This window comes from Tachypleus tridentatus, chromosome 9, assembly GCF_004210375.1.
Source record: "Tachypleus tridentatus isolate NWPU-2018 chromosome 9, ASM421037v1, whole genome shotgun sequence".
Classification (NCBI taxonomy): domain Eukaryota; kingdom Metazoa; phylum Arthropoda; class Merostomata; order Xiphosura; family Limulidae; genus Tachypleus; species Tachypleus tridentatus.
The window spans coordinates 73,005,039-73,025,650 of record NC_134833.1 but is presented as its reverse complement, the minus strand read 5'-3'; the positions used below and the strand labels follow the sequence as shown (position 1 = coordinate 73,025,650).

Sequence of the window (20,612 nt, the reverse complement as noted above, 5' to 3'; positions counted from 1 at the left end):
AACAAACTAAATAATTGTAAAAATTATTAATTAATCATTTCTTCTACTCAAATGGAATATTGAAGTAATTCAATAACATATTAGGAACAGTTTGAAATATATATTTTCTTGTATGCTTTAAAAACGATTTTTATTGTAATCAAGTTCAATTACTCTCAGTAACGCTGAACCTTAAATCACAAAGTATTTGAAATTATTTGCATTGTAACGTAATTTGTTTACTGATGTTACTTGCAGAGTGTTAGTATTAAATATTTCTGAAATAAAACTTAGATTTTGTTTCAGTCGTTGACACTTTCGTATCTTGTCAACATTTTCATGTCATATCGTTCTATAACTCAGGTTATTCAAAAACTGTTTCTTTTTACAATAGTTTCAGAACGTTTTTTGTTGTTATTTTTTACAGTTATTTTCCGTAATGGTAGCTGTGTTTGCAGTGATTGTATATCGCATAATCATAGTGACTCTGATGTTCTCCAGCGAAATTCTCTTTTGGAGGAAATACGCAAAAATTGCCACATCCTTTACAGCAGCCACGATTAACTTAGTTGTTATTGTCATAATGGACAGGGTAAGGTTATATATATATATATTTATATAAGTTTGTCTGATATAAATTACCATTTCTACCTTTCTTTCGTTAATAAAAGCTAACATTTTGTTGATTTACCCTACAACATAATCCTTTGTGTCTACAATTTACAACTTGAATCATACAAAGTATTAATGCCATTTTGAAAGTTGTCAAGTTTTTCTTTGTTTCCCATTTCCCATTTACGGATTACTTTCAGAAAGGCGCCATATTTAATTTCACCAACAATTTTGTATTGCTCTTCGTGAACATAAATCAGTTTCTTATGATGTATAAAGAGTTTAATATAGTATATACTAGACTTTGTTTGAGCACTCGACTCGTAATATGCGGGTCGAGGGTTCGAATCCTCGTCACACCAAACATGCTTGCCCCTTCAACCGTGGGGGAGTTGTAATGTTACAGTCAATCTCACTATTCGTTGATAGAAGAGTAGCCCAAGAATTGGTGGTGGGTGGTGATGACTAACTACCTTCCCTCTAGTCTTACACTGCTCAATTAGAGAAGGCTAGCGAAGATAACCCTTCTGTAGCTTTGCACGAAATTCCAAAATAAACAAACAGACTGCTTTTTTCCTGGCACTTGTAGTGCAGAAGATCTACAGTAAGACAGCAGTAAGTCTCCGCATTTACAGTTTCAATCAGGGGATCGATCCCCCTTTGTGAACACAGTAGGTAACCCGATATTGTTTAGCTATAAAAAAAAACAACGCACACACATACACAGTCAAGTACAGAAAACTTAAGGTTATCTTTCTCGGAATATAATCACTACATGTATTAAACAACGAACAGCTTTTAAAGGGTTAAGTATATATATAATAGTACTGTCTCTTGTGCGTTATTATGCACATGTTATTACTTCGCAAGGTGTAGATAGTATGGAGGCTCAACAGGTCAATGCAGAATTACATACAAATGTTCAATTTTGGGGTTTGCGGTTTTCATTGGCGTTTTTTACTACTTCTTCGCCCACTCTAGGTAGATCTTTATCAAATCCGGTGTGAAGTTTGACTGGGTCCATGGGGAGATACAATTTTCAGTTTCTCATTTTGCGGTTTTCAATTTTTAAGGATGTTTATGCGTCTTTTACTAGTACTTTTCATGTTCTAATATAACTTTTCATTAATTGTGAATTTACATAACTTTCGTCCAACTGGTATATGCATATAGTTCTAGTTTGGGTTCACATGCGAGATTTGAAAATACAAGACCACATCTGATGCACTATGTATCTCTGCGACTGTGTGGGTTTCTTTATGTACAACACTTTTCGTTTATTAGCATAGCCATCTGATATTTAAAATATATCATATTTTTAAAAGCTCTTCGTTTTTAATAAAATAGGACACTTCTCTTATGTTACTCAATGTTGTTTTATAGATTTACCGCAAACTAGCTGGAAAATTAAGTGATATAGGTAAGTATTTTTTTTAATTCTTTCATTCTATATCAGTCTATGACAACCTATATAAATAATATCCTTGCAATTGTCTGTTTGTATGTCGGGAACTTTTCTCGCAAATTTCTGGATAAAACGTTACAAATCTCACATCGTTAGAAAAAATTTGTCTGAGGAGTCTATATTTCATGCTGTCGTTTCCATTCAGAACCACTTTACCTGTTTTTTGTTTAGTTAAACTCTTTAATGCAATGAGTATGTTACATGACGATATAATATTATTGTCATTATGTAAATAGTAGTTGTGGTTTCAAATTTACAGTAAATACAATAACTAGGGGCTTTCTCGATTTATCTAGGTCTAAAATATGTATGTGCAGTTCATTCAAAACCATATGCCTATCACTTTGTAAACACGCGTTCAGACATTTCTGCATAACACCTAAGTTTGCCCTCAACAAAACCTTATTTTTACTATACGTTGCGATAACTTTAGTTCGTTTCGTAGACTTGTATAAAAACTTTTTAGCTACTTTTTTCTTTAGTACGAGTTTTATTCTTCATTTTAGTGAGATTTTTTTGTTTCAAGTCGTACAACTGTGTTATACACTGAACGCTTATAACTGTTCCATATTCTGTAGACTATTAAAATACCATTATTATGCTTTAATGTTTACTTTATGTGCAGTTTTATTAATTAAAATTACGCGTACATAGTTTGTTTGCTCGACCACGTAAAATATTTTTCCAGTATATCGGGATTTATCGATCTAACACATGTCTGCAAGAAAGCGTAACTTAAACGCCGTGCGTGAAAATGATAGAATAAGGAAAATTCAAGTTAAGGGCATAAGAAAAATGTTGTTTGCGGGTCGGAGGTAGTTAATGAATAATTTCTGAATACTAGGCATTCGTTGAAGATGAAGATTTGAGTTGAGTTCATGAATAAAGTGTAAGTTCCAGAATATAGATACATCAGACTTTGTCCGTTGGACATTAACCATACTGATGAAGCATTCATCAGGTGTAAATGTTTGTCACAGTGTATGACGAAAACATGATCTTCAGTTGAGTCTTGTAGTTTCCTAATCTATAAATAAAAACAACACAGAGTATATTTGTATTTATGTATATATATATATATTGCAAGCGGACATATATGATATCTAAGTATGGCATAAATTAAACCAATCAAATCGCTTTTAAAGAGCTGAAATAAACGTGATGATTTACTACAAATTTCCCTTTTGTTTAATTTTACAAGTTAAACCAACTGTTCTATATTGAGCTAGCGTTTAAATAAAGAAAAAATGCTCGATAATGAGATGAGATTTGAACTCAAAATCATTTGGAATTTGTTTTTAATTTGTTTTTATATTCTACAACCATTAGCAAACTTTGATCCTTCTGGGGATTATTTCAAACCTGATTCTACAAGTCGCTGGGAAAAGTTTTACTTCCTCAGTTGAGAATAACAAACTTCTCTTGTCGAAATTAGTCGGGTTTATTCGTACGTGTTGTTAATTCTTTCATTATTTTTTACTACTACCTCGTTATTACTGTTTCTTATAAATTTGCACAAATTACTTTATGTTAATAAAATCTGTTGGTGTTAACATTTAAAGAAAATAGATATCCTTTCTCGCATAAGGACGTTATTTAGTGAAGAAAGTTCACATATTTTGTTACTAAAGGGCGTTATTTAATAAAGAAAGTCCACATTCTTTCCCATATAAGAGCATTATGTAATAAAAAAGTCCACATCCTTTTCCATATATGGGTGTTACTTATTGAAGAAAGTCCACACATTTTCCCATATAAGGGCGACATTTAATGAAAAAGTTTTTCTTTCTCACATAAGGGCATTATTTATTGAAACATCTCTGCGCTCTTTCTCACATTGTAATGTTATTTATTGAAGAAAGTCCACGTTCTTTCTTACATAAGAATGTTATTTAGTGAAAAAGTTTTTCAAGATGATAACCTTTTTTTTACTTATAGATATAACAGGATGCTACGGTGGTTCCAGAACAAACATCGATAGGTTATTTGAACCTATTTTTTTTTACATTCCTAGTGTGGCCAAATATAACAATTGTTGATTTTTCTTGTTCATTTCTGTAGAAAGACCACGCACTCAGCGTGAATACGAAGATAGTTTCACCTTAAAGATGTTTGTCTTTACATTCATCAACACCTATTCATCCATCATCTATATAGCATTCTTCAAAGGAAGGTAAAATTCTACATTTTGGATTATTTATCTACGAGTTTATGACTTAGATAAAACACTTTCGTAACATGATATGGTAAAGATGAGAGTTAATTATCTAAAGGCTTGAGAACAAAAACAGAACTAAAATACCATGATTATTGAGAATAACAAACTTCGCTTGTCGAAATTAGTCGGATTTATTCGTACGTGTTGTCAATTCTTTCATTATTTGTTCACTATTATTTAGTTATTACTATTCACGTTATTACTGTTTCTTATAAATTTGCACAAAATACGTCTTCTTTAAATAGTGCTTTGCACCAGTGGAATCTTTCAAAAACATGTAGTCCATACAGTAAATAAAGGGGTCCTTGGTAGTGAAAAAGTTGGGAACTAGTATCGATATTATTTGATGAGCATAAAACAAGAGCACATGTATATGCATACCATTCAAAACAACTGGTGAACATTTATATTCCGAAGCGGCACTGTATAGTTTATTATTATTACAAATAAACAAATTATGCAAATCATAATATTCAGAAGAATCCTTGACTTATTTTTGTAGTTTTGATATTCCATATTTAGCCTTCATTTTTATTTCATAAATCTTTAAAAAATTATGCTAGATTTTCATCAATGAAGGTAACTATAAAAGTGCTAACTTTTTAAAATGTTATTTATTACTCATAAAGTACAAGATTATATCTTAAAAACTACTTTTTGTAAGAGAACAAAATTTCATAATTTTTTTTATGGGAACCATAAATGTTGTTCGTGATAGTTTAAACTATAAACAGGTATTTTAGAACCTTATACTGCATAGTGAGATAATCCATTTGTAGCTTTGTGCTTACTTCAAATAAACATTCAATGATGCGATATTGGTGACTTTAAATAAAATGAATGCTAGCATGCAGATAATGTGTGGATCAATGTGGATCAACACTGTCCAGAACAGAAGCTTGCAGTAGTTTAATATAAAACTATTTTTGATGTGATAAGAGATATCCACTAAATTCTTAACATTTTCTGTGGTAGATTTTGAAACATTATTTATCCTCAATAAAACGTGACTATAAAAATGATTTTACTTAGCCTTGGTTTACAGATAAGTAGTTTTTAAGATAATATTATAAATATGAGATTTTATTCATAATTTATCTATATTTCACCTTCTTATGCAAGACCAGGCGCGGTCTGGTTGTAACGTGCTCGAACTGTGGATTTCGGGGTTCGCGGTTGAGTAGTGGGTTACTATAATATTGGCATTTAAATCTCATTATTTGGTTAGGTAAGAGTAACCAAACAGCTGATTGTGTGTGTTGATAATTAGCTGCCTTTCCTCTAATTTATTAGTTACAAATTGGGGCAGCTATGCACAAATTCCGTTTTGCAAAGCTTAGTGCAAAATTTCTGAAACAAGCAAACATTGTATATAAAGTAAATATTGTGACATTAAATGTTATCATTTACCAGTATCGATCCGTGATCATTCGAAAACATGTACTAAAAATTAAAATTTTTAAAAGTTGCAGTTGGGTATTCTTATGGAATGTAGCATAAACTTAAATCAGTGATATCAACAATCCGAAATATAGTGATCAGATTTTTGAAGAATAAGAAGTTAATACAACCTCATTTATCTTTCAGGTTCTTTGGCCATCCAGGAGACACTATCACAATTTTCGGTTATAGACAAGACCAGGTTTGAAAAATAAATGAGCTCTAAGATATTAATGTTTTATTGAGTTCAAAACAAAACGATTTCAAGAATGTCATTGGCCCGGCATGGCCAGGTGGTTAGGGCGCTCGACTCGTAATCTGATGGTCGCGGGTTCGAATCTCCGTCACACCAAACATTCCTGCCCCTTCATCCGGGGAGAGCGTTATAATGTGATGGTCAATCTCACTATTCGTTGGTAAAAGAGTAGTCTAAGAGTAGGCGGTGGGTGTTGATGTCTAGCTGCCTTCTCTCAAGTCTTTCATTGTCACATTAGGGACAGCTAGCGCATACAACCCTCGTGTAACTTTTCGTGAAACTCAAAAACAAACAATCAAGAATGTCAATAGCATACATTAAAGTGTGCACTGTGTCAGTACTGATATTTCATTTTTTAAATAAAAAAGGGGAAAATGATGCAAAACAATGTCGACGTTTAAGACAGAACTACGAATTATCGGAACTTTTATTGAGGTTAACATGAGTGTTTTGTTTTTGTATTACGCGAGGGCTATCTGCGTTAGTCGTGCCTAATATAGCAGCGTAAGACTAGAGGGAAGGCAGCTAGTCGTCACCACCCACCACCAACTCTTGCGCTACTATTCTATCAATGAAAAGTGAGATTGAATATCACATTATAACGCTCGCCCTTTCAGCCCTTTTAAAAGTTGCAGTTGGGTATTCTTATGGAATGTAGCATAAACTTAAGTCAGTGATAACTCGAAATCTGAGGTTCGCGAGTCGAGCACCCTAACCGCTTGACCATGCTGGGCCTAACATAAGTCATACCGTACGTTAAGATGAATAGTTTTGTAAACCTCTAATTTAAACTTTAAGATATGAGGTAAATTAAAAAAAAAACGTTTATAGATTTTCATAAACATTGTGAATAGTTCATGGTTCCATGATATAACATCGTGAACATTTTTAATCGTTATATGTTCGGAGAATCATATTTAGAAAGCAACACAAGACGTGTTTTGAAGGTTATAAAACACATTAGTGCACTAACCATATCAGATCAGTATTATCTAATTATACTTTATATATCTTCATCACGCCATTCAGATGTTGTTAAGTTCAAAGCTACACGAAGGGCTACTTGTACTGTGCCCACAAGGCTATCAAAACCCGGTTTCTAGCAGTATACGTCGGCAGCCATACCGCTGTGCCAATAGCTCAAGTACTTTCAGAAAATTGTTTCTCTTTTATCAGAGGTAAATGGACAAAATTCACTTATCTACCTGGCGTCTTTACAGTGGTACAGCGGTTTTTGTTGATCCTGTGTGCTTTGAAATATTATAGAAAAACATTACTCAAAAGAGTTTTATATATTTTTAGTGTTAAGTAATATAATTTATATTATGATTTCAAATAGCCGAAATTTTTAATTCTAATTTAAAAGTTAATTGAATGCCGATATGTATCAGTTTTTTATGATATTCTCCAACAAGATTGATCACACAAGATTCTTTTTTAACACGAATATATTTAATGTACAAACAACAATACAATTTATAATGATGCTTATTACGAACAATGATTTCTATAGAAAAGTTTTACAAACAATATTAAATCTTCTATCTTGTTTGGAACTGAATATTTTATCGACGGTTAACGATGAGCGATTAATTTTGAGTTGATTAACTAGCTAAGTCTCTATTTTCGGCTGGCCTCACGCCATTTACAAGCTGACTTTTTCCGACGAAGATATATATTGTCCGAGATTAATTCGCTAAAGTTAAACGGTTTGTAATATTTGAAATCTACAAATGGCCTTGGTCAAATTAGCTATAGTTCCCTGATTGATAAGCGTTTATCACAGCTTCGAAGATTTATAGTATACTAATCGTAGCAAACCAAAAATATAATGCAAACGCTCTTGGCGCGTTAATTTATAAACTTTAGACGAGATTCTCGAAGTTTCAGTTGGCAAAAATATTGTTACTTACACATATAGTACATTGTTGATCCTTAAACTCCTCGTGAATCTTTAACAAATTTAGAGAATTGGCAGGAATTTTGCAACACACATTTAACATTGTAAGTTACACGCATTTCTAAATATATATTTAACTAAAACAAAAACATCAGTATTAAAGTAAATGTGTAATAGAAAATCCGTTACATTAGGAAGGATTAATTTCAGTGAAAAAATATAAATTTGGAAGGGAAAGCAAAAAAACTATATCTTGCATACATGCATATATATATATATATTTATATATACATGTATGTGGGTGTATTCTCCCGTAGTGAAGCATATCATATGATCCGTTAAGTGATATGCTATGCTCCATTATCAACTTTAGTAAAATGATGAAAAATGACATTGTTCAGAGCTGTATTTCTCTATTTGGTCACCATATACGTAAACTTTCGTCAAATGATGAGAAGTAATACTGTTCAAAACTGCAGTTCGTTACTTACCAAGGTAGAATAATAAGGTCATACTGATCAAAATTATAATTCTCTACTGGTCATCATGTGTGTTATCATTATCTGACCAAGGCTGACGCGAACTGATATTAGTCAAAAGTGCAATTTATTACAGTTTACTCTAAGCATTATTATATGTTCCAGTGTGGTTAACATAATAATCTTTAGAGGTAGAAATGTTGCAGTAAACTGAAATGATACACAACATGAAGTAAAAGCTTGCTACTAGATAAATAACTCATTTTACAACAGTTGTTTAATTTTCTCGTTAGATTAAGAATGAAAGAAAAACCTAACAAAAGCAATAAAATAACACACCTTTTTTCACTGCTATAAATTTGCAGAAATGGTGTGTTATACTAGTGAGTTTGTTCTACACGGTGCATAAAATTACAGTTTTATATGTTTTTTTAATATGAATATGAAAAACACTAGTACTTTTAACCACTGAGTACCTAACTAATTATAAGATGTCTGGCTTTTGAAAAACATATCGAACCATCCAAGATTCCAACACATATAAGCCCACAAAGATAGGAAAACGATCTTAGTTATTTCAAATTATTGATATAAGTAAATATATATTTAACTAAATCAAACATCAGTATTAAAAAATATATGATAGAAAATCCGTTATATTAGGAAGAAGAAATTTTAGTGAACAGATATAAATCTGGATGTTCGTATTCTTGGGTCATGTTTTTCAATATTCGGTAGAAAGAACAATTCAAAGTGAAGGCCACTTAATGATAACGAAATAGTTTTATTTCTTGAACTTCAAATACTACAACTAACGTTAACTAATGTTCACTGATATATCTAAGTTAGGTGTGAAAATCTATAAAACATTTTCGCTTGCTTGTTAATTCCACTGCACGTTCTTGTATATCTAGTAATTTGTTGGAACACAAACTCAGTATTCAGAAAATTGAAATAAGATCCAATAAAGTGATTAACGACTCACTAACTCAATAATCAATCCATCACTGTAATAGATTCACTAACCAATTATCCATTGAAACACTTTTTAGGCTAACTGCCGCTTTATGCGGTATAAATCATATTCTAAACTTTGAAGAAAATTTCATATTTTAACCACATATTCAGTACATGACGAAAACCTCTTTATCTAGCCAACAAGCAATAAAGACATCTAAATTTAACAGTTGCTTACAAATTATATATTTTATTAAGGTTATTAAACATACTTTAGGGATTTTTGGTACTCAGCAGCAGGCATTTTAACGTAATATTTTAAATTTCAAAATCATAGTACTATATATAGGTATATATGTATTTAACCGTTCGATTCATTCCACTCATGTTTTAAAATAATTTTAATATTACAGTGCGAAAATGGCGGATGTCTTTTCGAAGTTTTTGTCCAATTAGGTATCATCATGGTTGGGAAGCAAGTCTTCAACAACATATACGAATTTGCTACAATGTAAGTAATTTTTAGTGTATCCAGTGACTCGTGACTGCAGTCATTTCTTAAGGATGTCAATTTGATTAAATATAAGACTTTCTCACCAAGCGAATTTCATACTTTTAAAAATTCATAAATCCTTATGACAATTTCAAGAAAGTCAGCTCATCATTTTACTACAAATATTGTATTTAGCAAAAAAAAACAAAAAACTTTAAAGACGAATCCATTCGTCATTCCAGTATCCAGACATTATTATCTATAGTTTCAACGCTAAAATCTAGGGTTCCCTTTCTCGTGGTAGTCAGAGGAGATAGCTCAATATGGCTTTGATTTAAAAAATCAAGTTATTTTACAGACGTTTTCAGTGAGTCAACGGTAAGTTTAAGATCTTACAATGTTAAAATCCGATGCTAAATTCTCTCCTAGTGGACAGAATGAAGATAACCCATTGTATAGTTTTGCATTAAGAAAATAACTTCAACTTTTGCAGAATGACCAGTTAATGGAATATTTTTAATGAACTTATTGTCTGATTTCCAGTATTGCTGAATTTACAGAGGTAAACGTTATAAAGTGGCTTTTAATGTATTAGGAAATGGTTTTGAAACCTAACTTCACGGAGCTTAAAAGTAATTTTCAAAGTTCACTGCGGTTTATAAACTTTCTTACTTGTGTAATCTTTCTTTTCTGATACAAGATAATGAAGTTTCAAAAACGTTTTTCATTGATACTTGCAATATTGTGTTGAAGTCAAACGTTTTTTTTTTTTTTAAGTGGGTCTTCATATATTGAGAACACAAAAATAAACAAAGGGAATCTCCAGTTTTCCAGCTTATTGGAATTACTTGTTGCTGTCTAAGTGTTTCCTTTTTTATGTTTAAGTGTAGCTATACTTTTTTAGGTTAACTTTATTGAAGTAGTGAATTAGAAGATAATTTCCATTTCCATAATAAATGAAGGAATATCTTAATCGACGAAAAATAAAATAAAGTTTGTTTAATTATTTAAGCAACACGTGAGTGGTTTTGCTTCTCGTAGAACTAATGTTGGTGTACCCTTAGATACCCAAACATAATACATTACATATCTGAAGCATACCTCTCTTTTGTTATTATAAACGCAAATAATAATAGAAATTTCAATAACTAATTTTTATTGATAGCAGACGAATATAATTTGCGTTTGTTTGTTTTGGAATTTCGCGCAAAGCTACTCGAGGGCTATCTGTGCTAGCCGTCCCTAATTTAGCAGTGTAAGACTAGAGGGAAGGCAGCTAGTCATCACCACCCACCGCCAACTCTTGGGCTACTCTTTTACCAACGAATAGTGGGATTGACCGTCACATTATAACGCCCCCACGGCTGGGAGGGCGAGCATGTTTGGCGCGACTCGGGCGCGAACCCGCGACCCTCAGATTACGAAGCGCACGCCTTAACGCGCTTATAATTTGCGATATATTACTATAGACACTAGCAATCCCTGTATATTTCATAATAGCCTTAAATATAATAAGATATTTATGGACTTGTTATTGTTAAGCCTGTTTTAATATACTTTAATCCCTGACATACTTTGGTTTGTTTTGAAATTCGCGCAAAGCTACACGAGGGCTATCTGCGCTAGCGATCTTTAATTTAGGAGTATAAGATTAGAGGGAAGGTAGCGAGCTAGTTATCATCACCCTCCCAAAAATGTCTGGGAGGGCGAGTATATTGGGTGTGACGGGGATTTGAACCCGCGACCCTCAGATTAGTAGTTGGGTTCCTTAACCATCTGGCCATACCTGAGGTTTGACAGAGTTAGCTTATACTTTTTATTAAGATAGACCAACAGCCCAGATGTTATTCATTGTCTTATTCATTTCCTATTTTTAACTATGCTAGCACTTTAATATGTGTGTATTGACATTTTTTCTGCAGTTTAGCTTTAGAAATTGAAAAATAAGACTATTATCACAGCCTGAATTATTTGTCTTATGTCCGCGTAAATTAATTCTGTTTATGTTTGATTACCGTGACAGTTTGTGTAACCACAACTGATCAAAGATATGAGAGAAAAATCAAGGACATGATACTACTACTCATGATTTCACAATAAGTAAAATGTCACGTAAATAAGTAAGATAATGTAATATCTTTCTGAAGACAGTTTTATTAATTTAGTTTAATGAAAATTTTATATGACAAGTTCAATCATAAGTAAGTCACTAGTTATTATCTAAAACGGTTGCAAAGAAAGATCTGGAGAGATTGTCGTCACATCCTTACCCCTGTGTGTGTGTTTTCTCATAGCAAAGCCACATCGGACTATCTGCTGAGCCCACCGAAGGGAATCGAACCCCTGATTTTAGCATTGTAAATCCGTAGACATACTGCTGTACTAGCGGGGGACCTTTCCCCACCTTAAAAGCAAAAACAAAAACGCTTTACCTATGGCTGGTTTATCAACGACACCTCATACACATATCTGACTTCCATGTGCCTTAGGTATAGCCAGTTGTCTATAATTTGGAATGTCGGACTATAGGAAAAACTACAAGTTGACTTCATTCCGTATCTAAAGTATCTACTCTAAATCGAATAGCAGGGCTGACTGTCATTCATTGTACCCGCATATGAATATATTGAGTATGTTTCGTACCACCATGTCTCGAACCTTAAGATCTTTCGATCTCCAGTCCAGTGGTTTAACAACTAAGCCACGCTCTGACCACAGTACACTTCTAAAATTTATTGGGTCTCATTTAAAATTTGATTGAATGATATGTGCCTAAACTTAAGAAAGATACATCTTAGAAGTGAATAGAAATAGTTTAACATTATTCAGTTATCGTATGAATTCTTGTTTCCGCTACGTATGTTATTCTTGTATCTCTTCTTCACTTGTTGGCTAATTTGGCGCATTTTGTAACAACTGATATAATTACTGAGCGTACTTTATTTTAACATATCCTATCTCTTATTTTTAGCATAATCATAAACGTCTAATGCATCGTTTTGGCTAAGAATCTCAGTAATGCTTCCTTTCAAACCTTGCAGGTTTCTAATTTTGATCTCCATAGTTTTGTTATGTAACTTAATATTTTAATTTGAATAAAATGTACAATGCAATAAAATATCAATTTATATATTTTGTTCTAAACCTTAGGAAAATAATGATTTGGTGGCGAGTGTACTGGCGAGCTCGAGAAAACTTTGTTCCACAACAACCGAACACTCGTTGGGAAGAAGATTATAATCTTGAAACCACTGATAGTATGTCATTGTTTGATGAATATCTGGAAATGGGTAAGAAATGTTTATGTATGTACTTGTTCTACAATAAAGCGTCTTAATGGTATTCAAATACCTTTCAACACTCTAGCTTTCACTGAGATACGGTTTTGTAATTGAGAGCTCCATGTATCTGGTATAAAAGCATAAATGAATCTAAAAGCAATGAAGTGCAAATCTGAATCTATTTCTAAAATAAACTATTATTTTCTGTAAATAACTCTTTTTAGTTGTTCTAGTAGCCTTATGGTATTTACTATGTTTAGCATATGAATATTTCTAATGTTAGCTCTCAACAACCATAAGTAAGTTGAAGCCATTAGGACTGGATGTTTGAAAATATTTCCCTTTCTGGTTATCAGTAACAAAGTTTCACATTGTAGGTTTATTTTTATATACATGTATTCACCTAAACCGAGGAATTTATAAGGTACCTTAAACTACAGGTAAACTTAATTTATCAACAAGTGTATTGTTAGTGTGAAGTTACCGATAGTACAGTATTCTTGTTTGCCTTCAGATGTGTTTAATAAATGAGATTTGTAATTTTTGGAATGATTTGGATGTGCTGTAAAGAAATATAAGCACATTAAAGTAACAGTGATGAAGAAATTGAGTTAATCAAATCAATATATATATATATATAGTGCAACACATACTTAATAAAACAAATGAATCTGAGAATTTATCACTATATTCAGTAACTTTTAATAACTTTTTTCTTTCTCTTGTAAGATAGATACTGATCTTGTATGTGTTATAATAGTGAGTTGAGTACACCATGTTAAAATGTTTCAAATACGTAATAAACAGGTCACGCGAAAATCACATCTAATAGGGTGTGTATTTTTCTTATAGTAAAACCACATCGGACTCTCTGCTGAGTCCACCGAGGGGAATCGCACCCCTGATTATAGCATTGTAACTCCGTAGACTTACCGCTGTACCAAGCTTTCAAATTCTTGCTTAGAGAAATATAAAGCCGAAACTCTTACATTAGCTCTTAGAGACAGATTTTAGTTGACCGTGTAACATTTTAAAACACCAAAAGTAACCAGTGAACTAATACTGTTCAAAGAATTGGTCAATTTGTAAGTTTTTTGAAAGAACAAATACAACTGTATCCATTTTGTTTAATTTACTTTCTTCTTTGCTTTGTTTCAGTTATTCAATTTGGATTCGTCACACTATTTGTAGGGAGTTTTCCTTTGGCTCCTTTGTTCGCTTTACTTAATAATATAGTGGAAATTCGTCTAGATGCGTATAAGTACGTGGCACAATTAAGGAGACCTCTTACATACCGAGTACAGAATATTGGTATGATATGTCAGATGATGTTTTATCAGTCAAAACTAATAACATCTTCAGTTTCTATTATGAATTTATGAGAGCCCTCGTTGATGTAATGTAATAATAATAATAATACATTGTGTAAAAATATTGAATACTTCTGTGAATAAAATTTGTGGTTACTAAATATACATTTCATGTGACCTTTCGTTACTAGTTTTAATAGCTTGTTTAGATATGAGGATTAAACCCCTAATATATATTAATGTGAAAGATATTACCCACTTCAAGGAAATGTTGCTTGTGCATGCTTAAGCATACTTCAAAAAAAAGAAAGAAAGGTGGGGTTGGTCATGCTTAGAGTGTGAGAATATTCTTTTACCGTAGAATAAACATTTTTATTTTTTAACGTAAGTTCTACTTGTTTTTGGGCGCACTATCTGCACTATGTTCACCGTAGGGAATGAACCTCGAATTCTAAATGCTGTAAGCATGAAATTTATTGCTGAGTCACTGAAAATATTAAAATGTGAACACAAGTAAAAACTGACAACGTTTACTTCCTTACTAATCAATTTTCTTTAGTTGTATAAATGTTTTAGTGAACGAAAGATATGATATAGGTTATTGGCTATAGAGAACATCTTATCTCACTAGAGAAGGGATTTTAAAATATTTTGTTATCGAAATGTTAATACTGTAAGTTTTAAACAAACTTCTAATCGATTTATGTTTTCTTGTTGTATTCAAAGTATACGTTGCCGTATGTAACTGCTTCTTATTTATAAACTATTTCATAAACTAATGTGTGTTAAATACCTGTAAACAATGATGCTACTTGGAGGTAGGAGCTACTATATTTGATACCTTTAAATCTGTTGATTTCGTCATTTTCTAAAATGTTCTATTTTTGTGTTTTAGTTAATGGACTTTCAGTTAAGAAACATACATTAAACAAAATTTTCCATTGATATGATTTAAAACTCTGTAATAGCAGCACAAGTATTAGACAATATTTATGATTTTCATTTCATTTACAGGGGCGTGGCAAGCAATCTTGAAAGGATTGTCGTTTGTCGCCGTTATCACAAATGTAAGTATGCGTTTGTGCTACGTTCATTTTGTATTATAAAAATAATACAAAACTCGTTATTAATGCAAAACATGGAAAGCATATAATATTATACTATATGAATTAAAAGTTTTAAAATTTATTAGGCTAACATGTTTCGACAACTCTGGTCTTTCATCATCGGTGATAAATCTTTGAAGATACAAAAACTTGTGAAGGTTATTTTCAGGTTTTATGCCTTTACTTATGTTACTTTATTAAACTAAAGTTTATTATGTACCGCCATTTACATATGTAAACTCAACCAATTTCCAATGACAAGAAAGTTATCATGTTGTATATTGTATCTATAAATATAACGTGCTATGATTCGTTAATGAACCCCATACTATAATGAACAGAGAATTTCAGTTTCCGAGGTATATGTCAGATATCATCAACCAAGTTAGGTCCGTAATAAGGAAATATTAGGGAGACTTACATGTCTTTAAGTTTTAAATGTTCTTCAGTTGTTGGAGTGCAGTTAATTTAAGCACGAATATTTTAAATCTTTCAGTGAAAAAGTTTTTTCATACTATATAACTTTTCAACTTATTTTAACTCTGAGTTTTATTTCCATTATTGTATGCTATGAAATTCGTTTTATCAATCTGACACTGCTATACATTATATTTTACTATGTAACAAATGTCATCAGTCTATAACGTTGTTTGATAGTCAGGGTAAGATCAGAATTTATAATATCTGTTTTTAATATTAAAATGAATGAATATTCTAGAACATGTTTACGTCAAGCCTCCTATTTCAATGCTATGGGAAGCTTTTATATTCTGTACATTTAACTTCATGAAATATTCGAGTTATACAAATTACGTACTTTGTAGTTTAAAGATTAGAATTTTGTGTAGCATTTTTCAAGATATTGCTCGAGTAAACTATTTCAAATTGGATTTGAAGCCGTAGTCATTGTGTGGTGAAATTTGGTTACATAAACTTGAATGTAACGGGCCAAGGAAATATTTTTCATTTCAATGCAGTTGTAAAGAAAAAATTAATTAAGGTAAGTAAACATTTTTCAGTCATTAAGCACTTTCTATTCGACTGTTGTTTCTTTGACTGACCTTTGTGTATTTTTGAAGTGTAATGTACACAGAAGGCTCTAGTGATGTCCTCCAGAGATGTTTTGGGGCTGGAAGACACTCTACACAGATATTTCCACCACAGTTACACACAAACACACACATATATATACAAGTTATTAAAAATATTCAATGTAAGAATCAACGTAGAAAATTTTGAAGACTGAGATATAGTAAGTTTGATTTTATCAGATTATGGAAGCTTTGTTATAAATAAGGTTAACTTAGAGATCGTGTATTGTTATGAGTAGCTATGGACCAGTTCCGTTTCAGTTAAATGTATCCAGTCAGTTAACATTCTGCGAACGCTGCTGTCGCACACAGCTAGTTCATACATTGTAAACGGTGTGTATTGTACATAAAGTATGTTGCGTTAGGTCTTGTTACGTAACTTGAGGTTATATGTCTTCATTCTACAACCATCTCACCGAAGTGTGAAAAATACTCAACTCATAACTTTAGCTAGAAAACTAAAAAACGTCAAACCCTCTTTCATAAGCAAATAAAGTATAGTTGAGTGTATATATACTTAAAGACCACCTATAGCCAATCACTTCTAAAGTGAATACTGCTGCTCGTTTTACAAAGTCGTCGTGAGTCCAGACTGAAGAAGATTCAGCCACTAAGTTTTTTTTCTCTTAACAGATAGAATATACTTTATAAATATACTAATACTTGGTATTTTCCTTATACACTCTATACTAGTATTTGGTAACTTAAACACTCTGTGACGGTACTTGGTGATTTTCTTACACACTCTGTACTAGTACTTGGTAATTTCCTTAAACACTCTGTGACGGTACTTGGTGATTTTCTTACACACTCTGTACTAGTACTTGGTAATTTCCTTAACATTATGGTGTTTTCCTTACACACTCTGTGCTAGTATTTGGTAATCTCCTTAAACACTGTGTACTAGTATTAGGTAATTTCCTTAAACACTGTAATAGTACTTGGCGATTTTCTTACACACTCTATACTAGTATTTGGTGTTTACCTTACACACTCTGTAATAGTACTTGGTGATTTTTTTACACACTCTGTGATAGTAGTTGGTGATTTTCACTGCAAAATTATCCGGTTTGTATTGTGCGATTATGGTTGTTCTGCAGAATTTTGGTTTTATGCCCCCAAACAGTGAATGTATAATGAAAAGTAGATTTTTAAAACAGCTTTTCTGGTCATCTAAAAATGAGTAGATTTGACAACCTTAATGAACTGTAACTGTTTGTTGAAAGAAAAGGAAATGAAAATGTTGCCTCAGTATAGAAGCCGAAACGTTATCTATTTTTCTTTTTACGGGCAGTTACAGTTCTCACACCTACTATGTGTAGTTTGCCTAAAGACAATGTAATAACAAGATGAAGCTTACCCTAATTTACCTGGTAAAAGCAATCTTAACACAGAGTTTAAATTTGTGTTACTTTTACAAAATCTGTCAAAAGTGTTTAATTTTTAAATCTAGTATCGATGATCTCTACAAAACGATATTTGGTAATTAAAATTATCAGTTATTCATAATACCTCCTCAACATATTAATTCTGGTTCTTCCAATCTTATTCTTTCCTTTCAAACTTACATTCGATTCCTGTTTTATTGATAATTATCTCCAGTTTTATCTTGTCTTTAGACTTTAATATGTTGTACAAAAACAGGAGGAAAGTATTTTGTTGAAGATTTGCTATTCAGAATACTTCGTATGTTATTTCGACAACTTTTTTGATAAAAGCTAGTTAACATATTAACAAGTTTCAAATAAGACAATAGCTATTGCTGACTTTCAGAAAGAAGGTAAAATTACCTATCGCTTTCGTCAGATATAGTTCGAAAACTAATTTGCTGACAAATATGTCATAATTGTACTCGTAAATAAAGTAGATTGATTTCAGCACATTTCAAGCTGCAGGTTCCTTATTTTAGACCACGTTAGTGTCATATAAAGCTAGAGTTCAAGCTCAAGATTCCCTATTCTAAACTATGTTGATGTCATATAAAGCTTCCTGGGAACTTTGGAATAGCTGAAGTTCCAAAACCCTAATTTGCTGTAATTTCGTAACCATATTTGTTTTGTAAAATATATTCAAAAATCAGTATAAGATCAGACTGACGAAATATATGTTTTTTGAGAAGAATAATGCATCGTAGTTGTTTAAATTTCATCTTCAGTATTGTTTTATACTAATATAAGACAACTTTCAATACGTTTTCTTAGAAGTTTTGTATTTTCTGTACTTAATAACATCATATTAATATATTTTTGCAGTCCTTCATGATAGCCTATACAAGTGATTTTATACCTCGCCTTGTGTATATGTACCGCTACAGTAAAGACGGCAGTCTCGAGGGTTATATCAACAACACCATGTCTTACTTTGATACATCTGATTTTACAAACACCACGAAACCAGACAACATGATGCTAGACGGAGTATATGTAAATCAATGCAGGTAATTTTTGTTGTTAAACAAAGTATGGTTTAAGTTAAAATTTGGCTTGCTGTTGAACGCAAAGATGCATAATGGATTAACTGTACTCTTCTTATCACGGATGTCGAAACCCGAATTTTAGCTTTTTTAGCTCTCGAACTCACCGCTGATTCACCGGGGAGAGAGTGAACGCATGAGGAAGCTTAGCTTCGTAAGAGATTTATTTTCTGATGCATGTTTTATAAAATGGTGAGCTCACTGAGAGATATTCATACACAAAATACTAAATGACAGGGAATAAGCACTTAAGGATTTGTTTTTTGTAAAAGACAACAAAAAAAGCCCAGCAAGAATCAAACATGAGGGAATCGTTTTTAATAAAAGTGATTAGTCAATCACTTATATAAAATTATTCAAACTTATCACAATAAAATTATGTTGTCCAAATTGAAGAATATTTGTTAGTTATTTGTAGAACGGCGCGGTTTTCTCATATGTAGTGTTACCTTCTGGGTTAGTTTACAAATTTACAATGCTAAAATTTGGGTTCCTTTCCCGCGGTGGACAGAACGCAGATGGCCAGTTTCACTACGAAAATATCAAAACTTTGATATAGTAGATGCATTTGAAGTCTGATATGCAGTAAAAACAAGTATTCCTCTATTTCTCTTTTTTAAGTGTTGAAATGTTTAAAATGTATCAAACATCTTTATTATTTTGTGATAAGTGATCTGTGGTCATGACGTTAGACAAATGCTTGATAACTTTACCGCCTTAAGTTCTCGTGAGTTGTATCTGATTTTGAAGTTTGTTAAAAATGTTTAAGGATTGCTACTGCCTCGGCTTTTATATATATATATATATATATAAAAATATGCCTTATAAGAACTTATAAAGAGTTATATTGTTTTTGAGTATTTTTAATCACTTGTAGTTTTAGTTAAAATCTTCACTGGCGAAAACAAGATTTAATTCATTTTCTAAATGTACTAAACAACCAATCTGAGAGTCAGAGAGTCATCTTTTTTATTTTTTTAGATTGATACCCAACAAGCTTACCAGTATTTTTCCCATATCCAAATAGAGATTTGAATCCCTTGCAAGGCCTAGATCTTTAATTTTTCAACAGCGTGACCGAATGTGCATTAGTTTTTGTTTGTTTGTTTGAATTTCGCGTAAAGCTACACAAGGGTCATCTGCGCTAGTCGTCCCTAATTCAGAAGTGTAAGGCTAGAGGGAAAATATTCACCACCACATACCGCCAACTCTTGGGCTACTATTTTTATCAACGAATTATGGGGCTGACCCTCACATTATAACACCTCCACTGCTGAAAAGACCAGCATGTTTGGTAGGACAGAAATTCGAACTCGCAACCGTCAGATTGCGAGTCAAGTACCCCAACCACTGGGCCAGGTCCACTGTATGAACTCTACGTAGAGGAGATGCATGTTGCAGCATAAGTTATTGATAAAACCGAAATATTTTGTTTTTATCATGTAAGTAATGCCTATTAGCATGACATCAAATTATATAAATGCGGGAATGTCCAGTTGATTGCAAATGTATTATTTTGAAAACAGCATGAGAAATCACATACAGATCATAT

General features: G+C 32.1%; 1 protein-coding gene across 5 annotated transcripts in view; it reads left to right on the top strand.

The window, feature by feature from the left end:
* The window catches only part of LOC143225493 (anoctamin-4), a 97,886-nt gene that overhangs the window by 72,055 nt on the left and 5,219 nt on the right, over positions 1-20,612 (top strand). For 4 of the 5 annotated variants that reach the window (XM_076454997.1, XM_076454996.1, XM_076454993.1 and 1 more), the window contains 9 exons: positions 407-571; positions 1,975-2,011; positions 4,118-4,229; positions 5,862-5,916; positions 9,720-9,817; positions 12,950-13,089; positions 14,239-14,391; positions 15,405-15,457; positions 18,840-19,024. In XM_076454997.1, the coding sequence (XP_076311112.1) occupies positions 407-571; positions 1,975-2,011; positions 4,118-4,229; positions 5,862-5,916; positions 9,720-9,817; positions 12,950-13,089; positions 14,239-14,391; positions 15,405-15,457; positions 18,840-19,024 (998 nt within the window). The remainder of the gene's footprint in view (positions 1-406; positions 572-1,974; positions 2,012-4,117; positions 4,230-5,861; positions 5,917-9,719; positions 9,818-12,949; positions 13,090-14,238; positions 14,392-15,404; positions 15,458-18,839; positions 19,025-20,612) is intronic. The other variant, XM_076454998.1, reaches the window with a different exon arrangement.